The sequence below is a fragment of the Typopeltis vanoorti genome, chromosome 25, assembly GCF_054136105.1.
Source record: "Typopeltis vanoorti isolate ZY-2024b chromosome 25, IOZ_Tvanoo_1.0, whole genome shotgun sequence".
NCBI classification, from domain to species: Eukaryota; Metazoa; Arthropoda; class Arachnida; order Uropygi; family Thelyphonidae; genus Typopeltis; species Typopeltis vanoorti.
The window spans coordinates 32,293,154-32,315,261 of record NC_143573.1 but is presented as its reverse complement, the minus strand read 5'-3'; the positions used below and the strand labels follow the sequence as shown (position 1 = coordinate 32,315,261).

At 34.7% G+C, this 22,108-nt stretch overlaps 1 protein-coding gene across 1 annotated transcript in view; it reads right to left on the bottom strand.

The window, feature by feature from the left end:
* Window positions 1–22,108, bottom strand: part of brun (trafficking protein particle complex subunit brun) — a 452,915-nt gene that overhangs the window by 6,718 nt on the left and 424,089 nt on the right. Inside the window, exon 24 of the mRNA XM_090414220.1 lies at window positions 14,116–14,240. Within this exon, the coding sequence (XP_090270346.1) occupies window positions 14,116–14,240 (125 nt within the window). The remainder of the gene's footprint in view (window positions 1–14,115; window positions 14,241–22,108) is intronic.

Below are 22,108 nucleotides of genomic sequence, written 5' to 3'. Positions count from 1 at the left end.
ATACATAGCAGTTCTTCTAGTTGAAGAAGTGGGTAAATTTGCAGAAATTTTGTAAGTGGGACTACCTATATAGTCTACAACGGGTCTTAATGGAATTCCTGGCTTATGTACTTTTGGAAGACCATATAATCTAGATGCGCAAAGTAGGAGGATTTTAGTGTTTTCTTTTCATCTTCATCCCATATCGATATATTATCTATAAGAGCATTAAGTCTTTTTATTTGACTACTGGTAGGATCCGAAGTGAGGGGCCTATAAGTCGAATAGTTGCAAAGTAACAGTGGCATTTTTCTCTCGTATTCTCTTCTGTCTTGAATGATTACAGCCTTCCCTTTGTCAGCTTTCGTAATAATTAGGTTCTTGTTATTCTTCAGTGATTTCAGTGCTTTTTGTTCAGCGTATGATGGGTTCGGCCGAGGAGGCCGAACCTATCGTAATTTCCTCCAGGCACAGTCAAATTATTTGAATTTATAATAAAGTCCGGTTATTTTTCCTTCAAAAACCAGTTATACCAACAAATCGAAGGAACAGCAATGGGTAATCCTATACATCTTGCTATTGCCAACTACTTCATGGAGCACTTCGAACAATGTATTTTTGACAACATTTCACCCAGACCTGACCTTTGTTTCCGATATGTGGACGACATTTTTGTCATATTGAAGGGCACTTCGGAAGAATTACAACAGTTTCTCTCAAAAATAAATGCACTTCATCCAAGGATCCAGTTCTCCCTAGAAGTAGAAGTAAATAAGCAGTTAGCCTTTCTAGACCTCTTAACCAGATGGTAACCTACAATTCACAGTCCATAGGAAGGAGACTCATACAGGCAAGTACATCCAGGCTGAATCACATCACCATCCCAGTCTATAAAAACACTGGTTCATAGAGCCCACTCCTTTTGTTCTTCATAAGAACTATTACAGAAACAATTACAATATATTAATTCCTCCTTCTTATCCAATGGTTATAAGAATTCCTTCATAAGAAGAGCTTTAAGTAGTTGTGCTTCAGCATTCTCTTCAAATACAGAAGAAACAACATGTATACCTATCCCCTATGTGCAAGATGTTAGCGAACACATAGCTAAAGTGTTAAAACCACTAAATATTTGTGTTGCCTTTCAACCCATCAGAAAAATCTCTACATTCCTCACATCTCCAAAGGACAAGCTCCAACATCTCAGCTATCCAGGTGTCTACCAGATTCTCTGCTCTTGTGGGTTATTATATTTCGGACAAACAGGAAGATCTGCTCTGATCCTGTTAGAAGAACGCGTCGTATATTCAGTACCTTGAACTTGAACAGTCTGGACTTGAAGAGTACACCATCAATACTAGACATAGAGTTTATTGGAAAAAGACAAAAGTCATTCACAAAAGTTGGTTTTCCATGGAACGGCTTTACAAAGAAACACGTGAAATGTTACTTCACTCTCCTAACCTAAACAGATCCGATGGTCTACATCTTTCTCCCTTGTGGAGATAGTATTCTATAAATCAGCAAATCTTTCCTAACTTTTGTAATTGTATACACACACACATATATAAATTTTTATTTATTTTATTTTATTTAATTATTATTATTATTTTTGAAATAAATTTAGGAAATTTAACCTTAACTACTTAGGTGGCGCTTTGTGAATATATCAGTTATTGTTTAATTAGCCTTTGTACTTGTACTGATGATGCCTGTGATACTCAGGCGAAAATACTAATAAAGCTAATAATTTTACGTGAGTTAATTCTGTTATTATAATAGTAAGTAATATGTCTACTTACCGAAACACTCTTGGACATAACACCTATATGAGAGCAACCACTCTCTTTGGCATTACGTAGCCTCCACCTCCTGGAGGAGGTGGAGGCTACGTAATGCCAAAGTACGTAATAACATACCTGGCAGAGTATGTTATAGTAGGATTATGTGCCAGGTGACTTGTTACTGATAGATTCAGGCCTATGGGCTATCTGGTGGCAGCACTGTTTTTACTGATATACCCTCAAAATGGAGGAGGTTTTGGGTCTCTAATATGTCTAGCATGCCCATGAAGTGTATCATTTATAGTGCATGGAAAAAAGAGGGGGTAAAACAAACCAGAGCACCTTTTCTTAAAGGAGACATGGCATTAACATTTCAAACCTCCAATAAGCAGGGTAGTGGTATTTCACTGGATGATAAACATCATCTAACGCCTAGTAGGTCTAGTTGACATTACCACTCCAGATATGCCTTTGCAGTGGGAATGCTCGATGGGTACAACAAAGCCTATTTAGTGTAAAAAAGGCCAGGAGTAACTTGAAAGAGAAGGGCTGTGTTAAGTCAGAGGACTTAACATTGTTATCACTCTCTTGAGGAAAATAATGATTTATCAGAAATAAAGAAGCACTTTATAGAATTCTTAATTTAGTTGTATATATATTATTATGTGATGTGAAATTTCAATGTTATTATTGTAAAGTGCTTAGTCTAAATTATTATGTGAGTAACTAACCATTTGCTGGGTAAGAAATAATAATCTAAATGTGAAACGGCCGACTTCTGAGACATGTGGTGAATGTACTAGTATATCTGTTATGTAGCACGGTGCTTCCCCCCCCCTTCCACCGTAACGCTACGAGAGTTACGAAAGGATTCTGCGAGCGGGGCTAAGTGCCGCATGACGTAGTGAAAGCATGACGTACACATTGATGACGAAAGAGAGAAATGGTGCAGTGTTTAAAAGAAAATGTAATGCAGTAAACCAGGCTTTTAGACATTTTCCTGCTGCTGTATTCCTGTGCTACAGAAGTCTGGCTGGTATGGAGCCTCCACGCGGGTTTCCTTTGTTCGTGGAAGTTACGACCGAATGACCAAGAGAACTTACTAGTCGGAAATAAAAGCCAAGCAGATCCTGATAGTGGAAAACTACAGAATAATTTCAGTTGAAGCATAGAGGGAAATCGTATAGAAGATCCCAAGGAAGTGTGAAGAAAAGCGATCATATAAGGTAGTTGTCTGACGAAAGAATTGAAGTGGCCAAAGTAGAATATTCAGCAAATTGGTAAGGTGAAACCTTTATGTCTACTAACTAAAGAATTGAATGAGAAGATTTTAATGTGTGTGCTAAGAGACATTTCTTTGAACTTGCAGATAGATTTAGAAGGAAATATAATAGTGTCTCATAAATGTGTCTTGAAGGAGAGTGAATTATGAATGCTCTTATTTAAATCTGAGATATATGTAAAATTTGATTAGGATTGTTAAAGAGAATTATGAATGGAATTTGACAAGTATTAAGAGTAAAATTTAAGCAATTAAATTGAGAAGAAAATTAAGTAGAAAATTGAGACTAAGTGATTAAATGTTAGTATTTATGTTTCTAAGATAGAAATTCATGAAAGGGGATAATTAACTGTATGTACGAGTGTTAATGATGTATATATAATTTAGTTGAATGATTAACTAAGTGCTTCTCAGTGTAATATGTGAATTCTAACTGTAATTAAAATGTTTTGTTTTAATGTGAATGTAGTCTTGCCTGTAATTGATCCTACTGCACTTGCTCATAAGATATAACGAACCACAAAAGGGCGGGAAATTGTATAATATAAGGTCATGACTGCAAGTTGTAAGTTTTAGCTGAGAAGAGTGAACACTGACTGGTTTCTAATTCCTTGTGTAAAAATAATCATATTAAAAATTCTGAATATTTTTACGTATTAATTATGCTCGTTAGTTTTTGTTTTCATACACGCAGTGTCTGCACTTGTGATGTGCTCGTTATGAAAATGTTATATTAGAAGTAACATGTAAAGAAGTAAAAAATATTGAAGTACTTACTAAACTGATTATTTGTGTTACTTATAAGAAAGTTTGTTGTATTTTAAAATGTTGAATTTTGTGTTTGTAAAAGACTTTCTCTTAGCGCTGATAGATACAGCGAGTCAGCCATTTTATTGAAGAAACATTTCATTGCAGTGCGTAGTTTCTGACTTTTGTAGAGTGCACATGCTCCCGGAGAGAACTTGATGTGTGATTGACAGCTGACAAGGAAAGCGTTGCGTATCCAAGTTAGAGTTGTAAACAAGAGTGCGTTCGGAAGTTTTTTAGAACACTGGCCGAGATATATTCAAGTTGGGAGGAACTTGATTTTTGTGTGCGGCAGTCAAAGGAAGTTTTATAATGTATTCCGAAAAGGGAATAGTGAAAATAATAGGTTACAAGCAGGAATAAGAAATGAATAAAAAGGAAATCTTGAAACTAAGTTTTTATAAATTGGCCGGTAAATATTCAAGTTAGAAGGAACTTGATATTTTTTTGTGTGTGGCAGTCGGAAGATATTTTATAGTGTATTCCGAAAAGGGAATAGTGGAAATATTAGGTTTCAAGGAGAAATAAGTAATGAATAAAAGGAAATCTTGAAACTGTAAGTTTTTATGGTGAAATAAGTTAAGACTGTCAATTTAGTATTGTGAATGAAAGGAGAACTTGTTGCTTACATTCTAAAGTGAATGTTTTTCTTAGAGAAAATAATGATAAGGAAGTTTTATAAGTATTAAGAATGCTTGAAAGTGAAAGTTTAGAAAATATATTGAATTAAGAAGATTTTTAGGTATTAAAGGTGCCTGATCTGATGAGTATTACTACTAAAAGGAAAACAGGATATAGTCAAGAAGACTTTATGTGTGTTATATTGATTGATGAAATGAAGTACAGAGCCTTGTAACTTCTGGAAAAGAGCCTTAACAGAAAGAGAAAAAGACTATGAACATTTTTTTTTGTGATTGTGAAAGAAAAAGTGTTTAGTCTTAAGAGTAAGTTTATATTTTTAAATAAGGCCTTGGATCCATATAATCTGTAATTATAGTTATGTATTATTACTAGAAGTGTATATATATTGTTTTAGTTTTATTAAATGTGTTTATTTTGTACTTGGTATTGAGTCAATGATTAGTTGGATTCTGAAAGAGTGAGTTAAAGTCATTGCACCAATTGGAGTGAACTCTTTGTGCAAATATAATAACATATAGGGACACTCGGAGTCAAAATAAAAATAATTGTTAGTAAAAGAGATTTATATAATAAATCACCTCATAAGTATATAGTATAATTATTAACAATGGTGCAGCCTACAGGATAATTGATTATGATAACTAACACTTGGTCCTACTTTTAGTATATCCTAGGATTCAGGGTGGTGCAGCGTATACAAATAAATTTTCTCTGAATTTGAAAAGGGAGATAGAACCAGTGCTGAGACAAAGACATAGGCATCCACCATTTGCATTTCTTTGTCTCACAAAACAACAGCTTCACTCTTATCATGAATTCGGCCAGTAGCGTTTTTTTGATAGGAAATAACCTGGGAGTAATAAGTGTTGATAGAAATAAGAGTTATATAATATATATATAGTTTTGATAGAGATAAGAAAGGGCACATTAAGGATAGGAGATGATGCAACAGCTGTATATTGTACATCACTTACCTATTAACTGTCCATTAGTGGATTAGCACACATTCTAAATAGAAATTCTGGTATTTTTTTTGTAGGTTGATGCAATATTTTTGCCAAAATCAATTTCATCTACTCATAACAAAGAACACGATTCATTATCATCATTTCAAATTACTGATATGTACCCTCAGGGGAGGTGTACAGGATATTATGATAGTAATACATGAAGAACTTACATCATTACTAACTTCCAATCGACAATTTTCCTCCAAATCAATCTGTTATCTGCCAAGACTCTTAACATTATCAAATCTTATATTTCTGTCTTATAAGGCACTTTATACTGTATCAATCCACCTACCGTATTTACTTGAATATAGCTCGCCCTCGTGGTATAACTTGCACCCCAAGAGGCATAGCTAGGGAGGAGTGGAGTGAGCGGTCCGCTCCAGGTGGCACTTTGAACCTTTTTGAACTTTTGCAGTTAATTCTAAAATCCAATCTCGAGAACTCATTCCCAAATATTATAATACTACTGCAAATTTTCCTCACAATTGCTGTAAGTGCTACTAGCCTCCTCTACTTATTTTACTTAGAAAACCTCCTCTCACGGTGTGAGAGGAGGTTTTCTAAGTAAAATTGATTAAGAATTACCTACATTACTGTGAAATAGACTTCGCCAATGTCATTGACGATTTTGCTAACAGAAAAGCAAGAAAAATAACATTTTAAAATGTTGAAATTAAAGTTTTACTTCAAAAATAAACATAGTGTTTTAATTTATTTCCCTATATGTCATTTTGACTTTTTGTAGTATTTTTGGTGTTTATTGAGAGGGGAAGCAAAAGCTCTAGCTACACCACTGTGCATCCCTGACTTTACTTTATGAAAAAATAAATTAAAACGTTTTGAATATACCTCACACACGAAAAAAAAATTAAACACGTTCACATCAGGGCGATAATAACTTGCTCCTCACAGTAAACAACATGCCTTCCCCAACAGCCACTATACTACAGATTCAAGAAAAACAAGTAGTTTTATGGTATCACCGAACAAGGTACAGAAACACTGGCTGTCTGTGTAATATATTTCTCAACAAATAGTGCTATTAGAGACAACTGGGATAAAAACAGCACTAATTAATGAATCACATGTCCCCTCCCACAGAAATTATGCTGTGTAGACTCAAGTAAAAATGTTGCATTGGCAAACACATTATCTAACTAAAACTATTGTCCAATTTTCGATGTCATTAAAACATTAAAAAAGCAGAAGTGGCATGCAAACAACCAGCAATAAAATTCAACGGGCATTGAAATTTATGTGAGTTAGCCCGGTAATGAGAAGTTCCACTGGAACGATAAACGGGCAAAACATCACCCCCACGTCATGAACGTGTTAAAACTAAGAAATATATAGTGAACGTTGTTATGGCAGTTTCAAATATTAAGGAATTCGGTTGATGAGAATTAGCATTTCAACTCAACAACTGTCGGCTTGCCTTTGTCGTTTGGTAGCATGATCTTTTGTTAATACTGCACCAATCATATGCATGTCTTCATAAGCTGCTCTATCTCTGATGGCCTACCATTGCTGTGTTTTGCACTCTGCTCTCAGTTCTCATTAGTCTCGTGAAGAAATATTCATTACATATCTCAAGTCGTGTAAATTACTGATAATTTTTGCTTGAAATAATGGGAAAGAAGATGACACTATTTAGGTAGATGACTTTGACGATGAACACAAGGAAACTGTTCTCAAGGCCGGAAGTAACGACAGCGAATAGGAGATTCTTGGTAAGTTATATCCATTTTCATTTTTTTTTTTCAGAAAACTTTAGTTTCCAAAAATCCCTGCACAACGATTTTTTGGCTTTAATTTTGGAAAAAAAAAGTGGGAGTTATATTCCAGTAAATACGGTATATCTTGGTCTTCCTCTGGGTTTTTTTCCTGCCAACCTGACAGAGAACACTTGTTTTGCTAATCTTCTCTCTCCCTTTCTGTTTAAGTGACCTTAGATTAGCTCTGCTAACACATTCCTGGATACTAACAATACGTTCTTTCCTAATCCTCATTTTTAATATGATATTGCCATTGATGCCATCTGTTCACACCCCCTGATCTTTCTCAGGACTGTCATAACTGTGGTCTCTAGTCTTTGGTCAAGTGTTTTATTTCTAACCCAGCTCTCACATTCATAAGTTCAAACTAGTGTGAGCACTGTCTTGTATACAGCTAATTTAGTGTTTTGATTAATTTCTCTCTTATTGCATATAAATTTCTTCATCCTTGCAGACAACCTCACCACATGCCTCTCTGGATGAACTGAACCAATCAATGTTTTCTTCAGAGCTTGCCACTGAATCTCCAAGGTTTGGTTCCTATTCTCAAACCCTTTAATTTTTTCTTGAATAATATTTGTGAATTTTAGTCTACAGTTCACATCTGAGAGCTGCTCAACTTTTATTTGCTTTAAAATTTTCTTACCATGTTATTCTTTTCAATATGAAATTCAATTTTATCCTGCTCAAGACTAAATAGTGATCGCTTCCAATTTCAAATCCTCTGTACACTCTAGTGTCCTACACCAGTGAGAAAACATTATTATCAACAATAACATAGTCAATCAGACTTTTCTTATTCCTTGCCTCTTCTCTCCATGAGAATTTATGCACATATTTTTTATGTTGGAACATTGTGTTAGTAATAACCAGTCCATATCCTGAGCAGAAATCCAACAGGTATTTGCCATTATTATTAGCTTTGCTGTTTTCTCCAAATTTTCTACTCTGCTATTTAGATCCCCAACAAAGACCTACTTTTCTTTTTTCATCGTGTCAGTTGCTTTCTCTAACCCTTCAAAAAATTCCTCCACTTCTACGTTACTAGAACCTTCTGTGAAACCATAGGCACAAATACATCTCATTGTCCAGTTCCCCATTCTGATATCTGCCCACATCACTCTACTTGATACTGCCTGCTATTCAAGAAGATTAGCCTCATATTTAGTGTTGAATACTGTAGTACTCCTTCTTTTCCCTGACCATTATTGCCTGAATATAGCATTTTGTATTTATTGTTCAGAAACATCTCACCAGTTTCTGTCTTTTTTGTTTCAGTCACCCCTATTATGTTGATCTGGTACTTATCCAATTCCTCAGTCAGCTCCATTTCTTTGCCATTTAGGCTTCTTATGTTGATAGTACTGATCTTGAACTCCAGTGATGTTGAGTTGGGCTGTGTTTCAGGATTTGTTCCAGTAGCTGACTTTTTGCTGTTCTCCCAGGTTCCCTGGTGAAAACAACAGGGGCCTTGATTAACCAGGTGACACCCCCCCCAGCTGAAATAAAATTTTGTCATGTTGTCCAGCATTTTATTTATGGTTTAAGCCAATAAGAATACAATTTGGTCGGCTAAATCCCAAATTACCAGCCCGTCCTTGTTCATTCAAGGTGAAATGGTGAAAACAACAGAGACCTTGATTAACCAGGTGACACCCCCCAGCTGAAATAAAATTTTGTCATGTTGTCCAGCATTTTATTTATGGTTTAAGCCAATAAGAATACAATTTGGTCGGTTAAATTCCAAATTGCCAGCCCATCCTTGTTCATTCAGTATTTAGGTAGATTTAGGTAAGAAGCCCTGGTCAGTTCTCCATATTCCTTAAAAGGCTTATGTGTAGGAGGTCTCCTCTCAGTTATACAGCTTTGACTGTTAAGCACCCCAGAACACATGATTTACTTACTTTATTAATTTATAATAGTCACAGCTTCAACTTATTACTGGATAATTAAAAATTATTTGATACAATAACTTTGGTGTGTGTGGGGGGGGGAGAGTTCGCCTATGCTACATAAAACATCTTTAGGAATAAATGAAGATGCCAATTTACCTTTTGCAAAGGCAAACAGGCACTACATTACATATACCTTGACCTGTTCTTAGTTCATGGCTGTACTTTCTGTTCGCTAGTAGAATTTATTGTCAACTGAAGTATGGTTCAGAATACTAGGAGAAAATTCTCAACCTTATTTCTGTTGAAATTTAAGGTAGTTTGTTCAGCAAGAGATTTTCTACCAATAAATAGAAGATACAGACATGGATTCTCTGGTCTTTAGATGCCATCTGTTCAAATGGGATAGGAAAGTGTAAAAGGTGCCCAAGGCCATGTGGCCAAATTGTAAACACATCATCCACATAGCATAGATAGCCAAATAGTAGGTTTAAGGAGGAGGGTAGAAGAATTTAGGATATTCTTTTCAAATGTCTCCATGAAACAGTTAACCATGGAGGAAAGAAAGAGGGGAGGCCATGGCTGTTCCCTCTATTTGTTTGTAGAATTTTTCTTGTCAAACAAAATAGCATGGTAAAGTGAAACGGGCTGAATTATTGGGAGGAAATGGTGCTTGGATAAGAGGCAGGATGTCTTTAAGTGGGACATTTGTGAATAAGGAGGAGACATCGTAACCGACCATTAGGACAGTCGAGGAGCATGAAGTCTTGTATCTTCTTCTCTCTTCCATCATCTATTTGGATGATGATGAGGCAAAATAAACTCTTTTCACTTCTTGTATACTGCACTTAAAATGAGCTGAATTTTTTTATATGTAATGAGGTACTGTCAGTAGTCTGAGTAAGCACTTTGGCTAGTTTGTAGGTGGGCAAGTCTATTTCATTGGGCATCATAGTGGATCTTCTTTATGGATTTTGGAAGTCCATAAATATGGGGGGGGGACTGGAATTGTAAAATTTTAGTTTGTTAGTCATATCTGTGGGTCCGAAAGTAATTTTAGTAGTCTAAGAACAGTTGTGATCCATGTGAAGGTGGAATCATAATTTAGTTGGCAGCAGTTGGATCGGCCTTTAAGAAGAGTGGTAATTTTTTAAAATTATAATCTGTATAGTTAAAAATAACAGTAGCATTAAGTGAAACAAAAAGAGATACAGATACCCTCAAGAATACATGCATGAAAAGTTAAACAGCAAAACAATGTTTTTTCTCAAATAACTAATGTAACAGAAGTTATGCATGGAAGGTTTTACAAATATTCAGAGTTCAAACAAAGACAATCAGAGTGCATAAAGATTGTTTCCCTACCATTTACACTAATATATGTACTCACAAGAACTATTCACTATATGCAGTTTGCTATACTGAAAATTGACTGTATTACCTATTTTCACACTTTATTTACCAACTTCATTAAAAATTGTTCCTAAATAACTAAAATGTGTAATCTGTTTTATATAGATTCAGTTCTGAGTTTGTTACCCTGCCTATTTTAATTTTTGTCTTTTTTTAATGACTTTTTATACCAAATTTTTCTGATTTGCAGTTTAAAGTATAATAGTATCAATATGTCTCATTATATATTTAAGATCAACAAAGCTTAAATAAAAGTCATTATATTCTCATCATTTCTTGGCTATTTCTCATCAGGTAAAAATCTGACCTTAACAACCAATTTTCTTTGCCAATTTTCACTTCAATAATTTTTCTTAGCCATCTCTCAAGTCTGCTTGCATATAATTTTTTCCCTGGAGCATTAAGTAGGGAAATTCGTCTGTAATTCTTATATTCATTTTTATTTCATTTTTTATAAATTAGTATGATTCAAGCTTCACAAAACTTTTATAATCACCATATTTCCAATTTCTGATGGTTTTTCTCTATCCCTAGTATTGATACAAATCAGTACCAATTGTGCTAGTCATATTTTCTATCACTGTACTATCACTTATCACCTCATTTAAATTTTTAAAGTAATTACTCTAGACATTGAGTAGTTATCCTCAGTGTTTAGATTCACCTTCATGATATTTAATTCCTTTTCTAGCACTATTTTAGAATTTCAGCCATCTTAGTAGACTTCAAAACATTTTTTCACCCTCACAATATTGATCTGCCATATTCTCTCTCAAATCTTTATATGAATTACAGTTTTCTTTTCATTTGCTAAAAGCATAGGCTGACTTACTAGCCAGGAATGTTTTACATCATGTCTTCTTTTCACTGGCTTTAAATCTTTACAATCACCATGGAATTTGGAATTATTACTTTTCTATCCTTGTACACAACTTCACCACATGCTTCCCTGGCTGAGTCAATTAATACTTTCTTCAGATTAGTGCAAACAATAAGAGCACAACATATATTCCATAAATATATTTAATAAGTATGCCAGTATGATTTTTTAAAAGTACTTTTTAAAAGAAAAAAAGACAAGAGGTAGACTATGTTTTTGACACTCTCACAAAAAAGATGTTCTATATCTAAAGCACATTTGTGCAAGCAATGGTTTAATATCTCAGAATGTTTCAGAATTATTTTAAGTATTTTTTTTTTATAAATATATGAGTAAATTTTAAAAAAAAAGGTGTTCTAGAGTGCTGCATTTGTGTGACATTTTTAGCATTCAAGAATATGTGTGAGCAGAGCTAAGGTGGTATGGCCACTTAAACTGAATGGGCAAGGAAAAGTTAGCAAAACAAGTGTTTGATGTCACATTGATGCCATGATGATAGGGGGAAAAAATCCAGAGGAAGACCCAGGTAGGGGTGGACTGATTCTGTCAGAAGTGCCTTAGAAGCAAGAAATGTTAGATACAACAACATTGGCATGCTCACAAGTAATAGACTAATTCGGAGGAAAATTGATAGGAGATTAATAATAATGTAAACTTAATCATGTGGTGCTGTCATAGTAGCCCGAACACCTCTTGAGAGTGCATATCAGATGAGGATTGAATCATCAGAAACAGGACAAGAAACATGACTTAAACGAAGACACGGCGAATGTGCTGTGCACAAGATGATGGTCTCAAACAACAGAAGAATAATGATAATAGTTATTTAAAAAAAAAAAAAACTTATAAAGTGAACATTGATGTAACTTAATCAAGAGATAGAGTTTAAAAAAAAAAAACTAAGCAGGAAATTGCATCGATTAAAATGGTTCTACTGATATTAAAAGGGACAAAAGAATTACTCATTATATAAAAATACTTGTTATAAGCATACATACTCAAAATATATGCATTTATTCAGAGAAATGTTAATTTTAAAAAACTGTTAATTGGTAAAGAATGTAATTTATGGCTAGATACTTCTTTACTAAAAGATTTGTAGAGAACACAATTTTTATCTTAAGAGAATGCTAAGTTTTCAAAATTATTATTACTCAACACCTCCAGGGAGTCCAAAGACTCATTGAGGGAGGACACCTACTCTACGGCTCTCTCTTTCCACCACTCGACCAAATGAACTGCAACTACACCAACACCATCTACTTCCCACCACCACCACCACTAGTATTTTCACAGACAATCACAAACATCCATGGCCATGGCGGGATTAGAAACCCACAGCCTTTTGGCTGGAGAGCGGATACTCTAACTGCTCGGCCAACCATTCCTTAGTAGTAATTTATAGCTCTAAATTTGGTACCATTTTCACTATAGCATTGCCTGTATAAGAACAAATTTTTCATAATCTAGAAGAGCAGCATTATGTTTACCACTAAAATCAGAGAAATGTGCAAGTTCTATTGCATTCACCTCATATAATTAATCTTACAGTTGCACATTCACATGCACAAACTGTTTACATGATTGCTTTCAGTTAGTACTTTAAGTCTTCGTTTTACTGGTTTACTTTGAATGTTACACGAAAATCAAACCGATTACTTATGATACAAGCAGTATGTGTAACACATGAGTTTGCTTATTGCTGTCAGCACGTTGTGAAACTAAATTCAGTAGATACAGTTTTTTATGTTAATCCCACTGAAATATTATATGTTGGATTCATCCTCTGGGCACTATAATCAGGGCAGTCCATAACAGGAGAAAGAGCTCCAGACCATTATGCCTCTAGCACCAAATTTTGCAACTCAGATAAATATACTTTTGAGTGCATGAATGTACATTTTAGTATAAGACAAACCACAGATATCCACCACATTTGCCATTCTGATTAAAAAAGGGTGTAATGTGATTTGTTACTATGAACAGAGACTATGCAGCTGTTCGCTATGTCCTGCTAGTAATCCAAACACCTCGCAGACTCTTTCAATTTCTGATTCTTTCCACATCAGACTGCCAAGATTTTCTAACTCCTGAAGAACAGAAGTTTCTTGGAATTAGCTTCCTTAGCATTCCAGCACATTACTTGGCCAGGTGATCTTAAATTTCCATCTACTAATAATGCTGCTTTTAGATAATTTTGGATGATGCAGTCTTTTACCATTATCATAAACAGACAGGCCAGTGAAATGACAACTTATATCACCACACCTCTTTCTAAGTTGATAAGTTCTTTTCCATGCATCACTAACAGTATACAGACATCACATGAACTCAATGGATATATCTCTTTGCTTTATATAGTAGGCCATTATTTTGTTATTGATTGGTAATTCTGTCAGCCCTGTACATAAACAACAATCAGATGCTGGCAAGCTAATATTAACAGGTACTGTGCAAAACCTCTTTATATTACAGTATACAATCAAGAATATTTTATCCTTTGAAGAAAAAAAAATGTAATTTCTCCTTAAATGATATGAGTATAGAAGGATGTAAGAAACCAAGAAATAAGTTTAAATAAATAAAAAAATGGCTTAATAAAGAATCCAAGTTAAACAAAATAGCCATATTCAATAAGACTGACTCACCTCTTTAATTAGAACCTTATCACTGCCAATTATAGCACGTTTATTCTCTAAGTGATAATTATAATGTCCATTCTGATGATCCTGATAGCCCTGTATACAGAGATTCAGGAAATGAAGTGCACTGTCTAAGGGGAAAAATGTAGGTGCATCTCTGAATTATTAATTACATTACCAATGCAACAGCCTCTTAAAAATCAAAGCATATTAGAAAAGAAGCAAAATAGAAATTTATATGCATTCACTTTGTTAAATGATTTAGTAGTTAATAAAATGTATAGGACCGTTTTCATGCCTACTTTTCTGTGTATATTTATTCACATGACCAAATTTAAAATATATATATAAAGAAACTGCAACAAAAAGATTATAAATTCAGTGCAAAATCATTCAGATAATATGAAATGGCAGTTGAGAATAGGCATGAAACATCTAAAAATATTTATGAAATATTAAATATCTTCAACTTTAATTTTAAAAAAATAAAGGAAGAAGAAATAAAATTAAAGAAGCTTATTTATTTTTGTGTGTGTATGTGCGTATGCATGTCACCATCTTCTTAATGTGGTAAGCTCCATGGCTTGTCGTAGATGAGTAACATGGCTTCATATAAACCTAATTAATACACTTAATCCAATACTAATTCTTGGTGCCTTTTGTGATGTGACACCTTTTGGCAACTCGCATGGTAAAGAAAAGTATAACTTCTGCATCACTTCAACCTGGGTATTTACATCTGGGTCTACCTATCCACTGATGAGACCTCAACAAAGGTCGAAACTGGTCTGGGTAGTGACCCCCTCCCATAATGTATAGCATCATACATGTCTGCAAGGAGATGTGCTTTACATTATGGGAAATACTAAGGAAAGTGATCAGATCTTACATACATGTCTGCAAGGAGATGTGCTTTACATTATGGGAAATACTAAGGAAAGTGATCAGATCTTACTCCACCTTTACCACGAGTTGCCCCTGTCATGAAAGGTTTGCCTACACTTGGATCTGTCAAAACTTTTATATAGTTTCTATATTCGGCACGAAACTCTTGTAGTTTCTCTATTCAGTTTTGAAATAATGTTGGATTCAATATCCACTTAATTTGAATAATTTTGCATCGCCAAAGTGAAGCCTTTTGGCTCTTTATTTCAGTAACACTTAATCCTATTTGCACAGCGTTACATATAGTTAAATACATGTTTACACGTGCGTGCGTGCATGTAGTGCCTCTGTACTTGGTGATAATGCTTCTGACAGTCAGTCATAATAAGTGACTGTCAGAAGAAGTAAGAGGAACTTTTTAAGGCCTTTTTGTTTGCTGTTCCCTGAGTTAGTTTAATGTTTGGCACAGGCAAATAGTTTTCCCCCTCCCCAGAAACTCGAGATTTAAACCAGCAACTCCAAAGAAATCAAACAAAAAAGCTCATTATAGTTCAGGCAATAATGCAAATTAGGATGAGAAACATAAGATGGCAGCAGTTCTTTACAAAACCCTCATTATCCTTAAAATCTGTCTCGAACTCAATTATTGGTGATAACAACAGATGGAGACCAGCTACTAACTAAATAATTTTGAAAAGTTAGAAGGGGTTGACCTATTCCCTTTGGGGAAAATCAGGGATCAGAAGAATCTTTTTATTAATATACATAATATCACTTAATATTAATATATATTAATATTCAATATATAGATATTAATACCACACTGCAGATGATGTGGTATTAATATCTCACACCCCCAAATTCTTAGAATCAATGCTGAATAACATAAGCCAAAACTGCCAAAAAATTGGATTGGAAATACATTCGGACAAAACAAGATGGATGAAAAATGAATACTGTAAATATTATACAATCACTCTAGAATCCCAACATCGAAAAAGTTGAACATTATATCTGCCTTGGACAGTCCATAAAAATGAATAATGACATATCAAATGAAATAGCAAGAAGAAAAAGAGCTGCTTGGATGGCCTTCAACAAAATAAAATCAACAATTACCAACCAAAACATAGATACAGAAATAACAGCCCATCTTTTCAATAGTCACATCCTACCAGCATTAACTTACGGTAGTGAAACATGGAACACAATTTTAAAAGAAAAACAAAGCCCAATAGCAACTCAACATGCAATAGAAAGAAAAATGTGCAATATAAATAAAATAGACCACGTAAGACACACAGAAATCACAGAGAAGTCTGGACTCAAAGATGTAATAAAAGCAATCTACAACAGCAAAAGTAGAAGGGCAGGATGTCTCGTTAGAATGAGAGACAACAAATGAACAGTCAGAGTAACAAATTGGTATCCAAGAGATACCAAAAGGAAACCTGGAAGAATGGCCTTCCCACCACTGGGTGGGAAGACCCAGTGATCAAGAGAGTTGGAATAAAATGAAGAAGAAAGGCTTAAGACAGGACTCTTTACGACCTCCAGTCATGGAGAGATTCAGATTAAAATCACAGGTCCATCAAGGTAATCAGGGATGAATATTCAAAGTGTACTAGGTATGCAGTGCACATCCACAGAATAGCAATATCACTGATATTATATTTTTGCATTTATTCCCATTAAAGACTCCCCCTAATTGTGTCCTGGCTTTGTGTGATTGCTAAAATTAAACACAACATACTAATGCTTTATGAAGAGGATGCTTCTTGGCACATAAACATTGCATCACATTTGCATTTATAGCCTGGGTGTATGTGAAGTCACAAATACATATGAGGGTGTTCTGAAAAGTTCTCGGCTTCGACCACAGATGGCAAAAGTATCAGCAAGAGTTTTTTTTTCCCTAAGTTGGTACATCAGTCATAAGCATCCATGTGAAATTGCAAGTCATTCTATCAAGCAGTTTGTTTTATACAGCTGTCTGAAGCAAAAGTATTGTCTGTATCCCTTGAAATGGATAAAATTGAGTATTGTGCAGTTATAAAATTCTTTGGAAAAGAAGGTTTAACGCCAAAAGAAATTCATTCGAAGTTCATAAAAGTTTATGGGCACTCTTCTCCTTCGTTTCTGACAATTAAGAAATGGCTGCAGAGTTTAAACGTTGTTGTACCAGCCTTGAAGATGATCAATGTGAAGGACATCCAAAACATGTAACAACACCAGAAATCATTGATGAAGTGCACGATATGGTATTGGATGACCAGTGAGTCAAAGTGCGTGAAATTGTTGAGACTATAGGCATTTCAAAAGAATGTGTAAGATATATTTTGCATGAAGAATTGCTAATGAAAAAGCTTTGCACAAGATGGGTGCCATGCTTGCTTACGGCAGATCAAAAACGCATTCGTATGAAAATCTCTGAACAGTGCCTGGAGCGTTTTAACAAGAATAAAACTGATTTTGTGCATCGATTTATTACTGTGGAGGTGACTTGGATTCACCATTACACACCAGAATCCAAATAGCAGTCAAAACAGTGGACAGAAGGCGGTTGTTCAGCACCAAAGAAGACAAATTCAGTTCCATCAGGAGGAAAGGTCATGGCATCGGTGTTTTGGGATGCTAACTAAAGGCATTTTGTTTATTAATTATCATGAAAAAGGTAAAACAATAACCAGGTAATATTATTCTGATCTTTTCACCAGACAAGATGAAAAAATTCGTGAGAAAAGACCCGGTTTGCAGAAGGAAAAAATCATCTTTCATCAGGACAGTGCACCTCCCCACAAAGGTGTTTTGGCAATGGGAAAATTAAGGGATCTGCACTATGAATTGTTGGAACATCCACCCTATTCCCCAGATTTGGCTGTCTCTGACTTCTATCTCTTCCCAGAACCAAAACTCTTCCTCACTGGTCAGCATTTTTCTTCGAATCAAGAGTTGATTGCAGCTGTAGAGAGATATTTTGCAGATCTTACTGAGAACCACTACAGGGAGGGGATAATTGTGCTGGAGTATCGCTGGAATAAATGTATTAGTCTTAAGGGAGATTATGTTGAAAAATAAAAATAATTTTGAAATTATAAATTTGTTTTTTCATTGTTAGGCTGAGAACTTTTCCAACCACCCTTGTACAACTTTGAGTCCTTTGAAAAGCTATGTAGGCAAAATGGGACAAATTATTAGTGTTCTAAACCAATGAAAAGGCAAGGCACAGTGAACATTGAGACAACAGCACCTAGAAATCAGTATCTATGATTGGTTATTGTATCAATCAATCCAAATGAACATTGTCATGATTTACACTTATTGTTTACTGAGTTTCATCTGTGTTGTGTGCATCAGTGAACTCACGTGGTAGACAAGCTTTTAATATATAATGTTTCAATAAATTTATAACTTTTTTGTCCATATTTACAATGGGAAACAGTGTTGACGATCTAATGAATATCCCGCTTTCTGCCAGAACTTTTGTGGATTGTATGACTGTAGTCGAAGGAGATAACCCTAATCCTCCTCTTCCAAATTTACAGAGCAAGCACAAAGATGCAAAAACTGATTATGAGAAGCTTCCCTATTTCACAATGCAGTACAGTAGAATGGTTAACTGGATGTGAAGTGCAGTCAAGACTGTTTTGGTTGGCCTTGTTTATCAATTCCCAGAGAGAAAGGTGTTTGGAATAAGCATGGATATTCTGACCTTAATCATTTAACAGCAGTGTAAAAACATGAGAGCTCCCAATCACATGTTCAGTCATTTTTAAATCTTAAGATGTTTGGAAAACAAAGAATTGACACTCATTGACAAACAAAGAGAAATTTGAAGTCACTCATCATAATGAACAGGTAAAGATAAATAGAAAACATTTTAAAAAAAGATTAATTGATGCTCTATACTATTTGGTTAAGCAAGAGCTTCCTTTGAGAGGTCAGATGAGTCTGAAGTTTCAGCTAATGAAGGAAATTATACAGAATTTTTTAAATGTGCTCTGTGAGTATGATACTCTTTTAGACAGCCATTTCCATAACTCATTCAGTACAGATGAAGCCCTTTGGTTGGAAAGACCTGGGTTCGATTCTTGTCCATGACGTGAGGAACGTTTATCTAGTCTCTTTTGACTAAAGGTGAGTTAGTCAGTCTCACATGGAGGTGGAGGATTTTTTCACCCAGAAATCAGGAGATAGTATCTTATAAGGAATTAAGATTAAATTAATTTAACTACCATGAAAATGATGTGTCAGTTACTGCTGATGTTGTTAAAGAAGAATTGTTTAAGAAATCAAAAACTCCAGCAGAGTTAGATTTCTTCTAGATCGGAAACTGAAAGAGACATTTATTACTGTAATTTTGTTGCAAACTGTAGGGTAGTTTGATACATTAGAGAGTGAAGTAAACAAATTATTCTTGTGTCAGTAGCCCATAATGCACAGCACACTCCCTTTCAGGCAAGGAAACAAAGTCTACATGAGAAGTACCTTCACGATGCGAATTCAATAGTCACTATATACAATTAGCCTAGTCATAAAGATACTTCATGAGTGGACTTTTTTAAGCATACATATAAAAGTTTAATGAGACTTTTTGATCTTGATCAGAGACAAAAAAAAAAAAAAACTTCCAACAACTTCCAAGATCAGAGACAGTTTTTATAGTTTGAAGCTAAAAATATCTGAATAAAGTAGTACTGGTAATAGAATAAATATAGTAATAGTGTTATTGTGTGTAGTGGAGTAGATTGCCTTCCCACAATAGTCCCTGGACTCCTTGGAGGTGTCATATAACGACAGTAATAATACTAGTAATAAAGGCTGCTGGAAAATACAAAATTGTCCTTAGCATTTACAGAGAAATAAAATTTTGAACAATATCTGTAAAGGAATAGTGACTTTGCACATGAAAACAGATCTCTTGTTAATCTTTAATACACTGATTTTAGTGTTGACCTTGACAGTTCTTCACAAGAGATCAATATTTAAACATGTTTGCTGCTTTCTGGAAAATCAGAAAAAAAAATTACCACTAGAAAAAATACTTGCTGAATTCTCCATAGGTGATAAAACAGTTCTGAGGCTTCTTACATAAATGTAGAAAACTTTTTTTTTTTTTTTTTGGATTTTCCAAAATGTGCAAGCATCTATTAGTCATAATATAGTATAATTCATAACACAATACAGTGGTGCCTTGGTTAACAACGGCCTCAGATAACGATGAGTGGCTGTAAGAAAAAAATCTCTTCATTAACAACTCTCGATTATGTGAACCTCTATCCAATCTAAAAAAAACCCAGAATTTTCCAATTGCACTCAGCCACGCACGGGAAAACATTGTCGAATAGAGAACAGCCATGTGCGGGAAGACATTGTCAAATAGAGAACAGCCACGTGGCATAGCTGTGAAGCTCAGATATGTTTGACACATCATAGCCAGCTGTTTCGTTGTTTATTGTTTCTTTTCTTGTAGTGTACTGTGCTTTATTTTAAAATTTGTGGTTTTAAATGCGTTTTATGATGAAAATTAGTATGTAAGCATTTATTTTTTATGTGTTGGTTCATATAGACAATAAATCGTCGGGTGCGTGTCACTGTTCGTTCACCATCAAAAGGCAAAATAAAATCTCATCTGTATAATAATTATTGTATCTATAACAGATCTATTTAATGAACAGTCCATGCAGTTTTTCAGAAACATTTTAAAAAAAGAGGCAGAAGCAAACAACCCTAGACATGTTTTTTACAGGTCCATTTGTCAAAAAACTCCGAAGTGAGCCCAATTGTCCTTCTGGTGAAGATTGATAATTAAAAACTGTTTTCATTAACAATTCATTTCATTAATGTTAATTTTTTGTAGCAAATTACTGTATAATAAATAAATGATATTTACCATATTTTTATGACATTTTAAATGAGTTTTATCTGCATTTTTAATATGTACTATGGTTGTGGAGAGGAGCCGGAACAAATCAATCGATTTTCAATTAAATCTTGCCCTCTAATGTTGTTATAAAAAAATAAAAAATTAAAAATTAAAAAAAAAAAAAAAAAAGCTGGATCACTATCTTTTTCCATTTACAGAAAGCCAACACACACACCGGAAGATATCTAAATAAACAATTACATCATCATCCAGTCCAATAGTATGGCCTTTTAAAAATGCTTACACACAAAGCCAGAGCCATTTGTTCTAATGATACAGCTCTGTCCACAGAACTCAAATATTTGCACCCTACTTTCTTGGCCAATGGCTACAATTCCTACAAAATAGATAAAATATTAGCCCCATTACAGAGGAACACAACATTACCATTTCTATTGCCTGTGTCAGAAGTACATCAGAAAAGATAGCAAAAGTACTAATGAAACATGGCCTTATCACCGTATCGATTCTTTTTTGGGTATCAGTTCAATGTCAGTAAATGTAAAGTCATTCACTCCAGCGTGATTAGATATCCAATGTCGTATTATATTGAAGGGATTATGCTAGAAGAAACTGATGAGGCTAGGGATCTTGGAGTGTTAGCAGATAGGAAGTTGAAGTTTACGGGGCCATGTGGCAAAGATTGCAAATACAACTCAAAAGATAATAGCAATGCTGAAACGAATGTTTACATGTAAAGAGGCAAAATGTCATTTTGCCTCTTTACAAGGCCTTGATAAGACCTCACTTGGATTCTTGTGCGCAGGTCTGGCCTCCTGGTTTCCGTTGTAATTTCCGATATATTGGAGGGAGAGAGAGAGAGAGAGAGAGTACATAGGAGAGTGTTAAAAATGATATCAGGATCGTAGAATACTGATTATGAAGACAGATTGAGAATTTGTAGACTGTAGACACTAGCAAACAGGAGAAAAAGGGGGTGATATGATTGAGACTTACAATACTTCTGAAAGGGTCATACAGGATTTCAATTGATAGAATTTTTCAATTTATGGAGGGTAGGGAAAGGACAAGAGAGCATCCTTGGAAGCTGAGAATGAAGGCTGCTAAGAAGGGGGTGAGGGCTAGACTTTTCTCTCAGAGGGTGGTGTGTGATTGGAATGGATTGCCACTGGATATTGTGAGTGCAAGCAGTATGAATGAATTCAAGAATAAGTATGATAGCTGGTG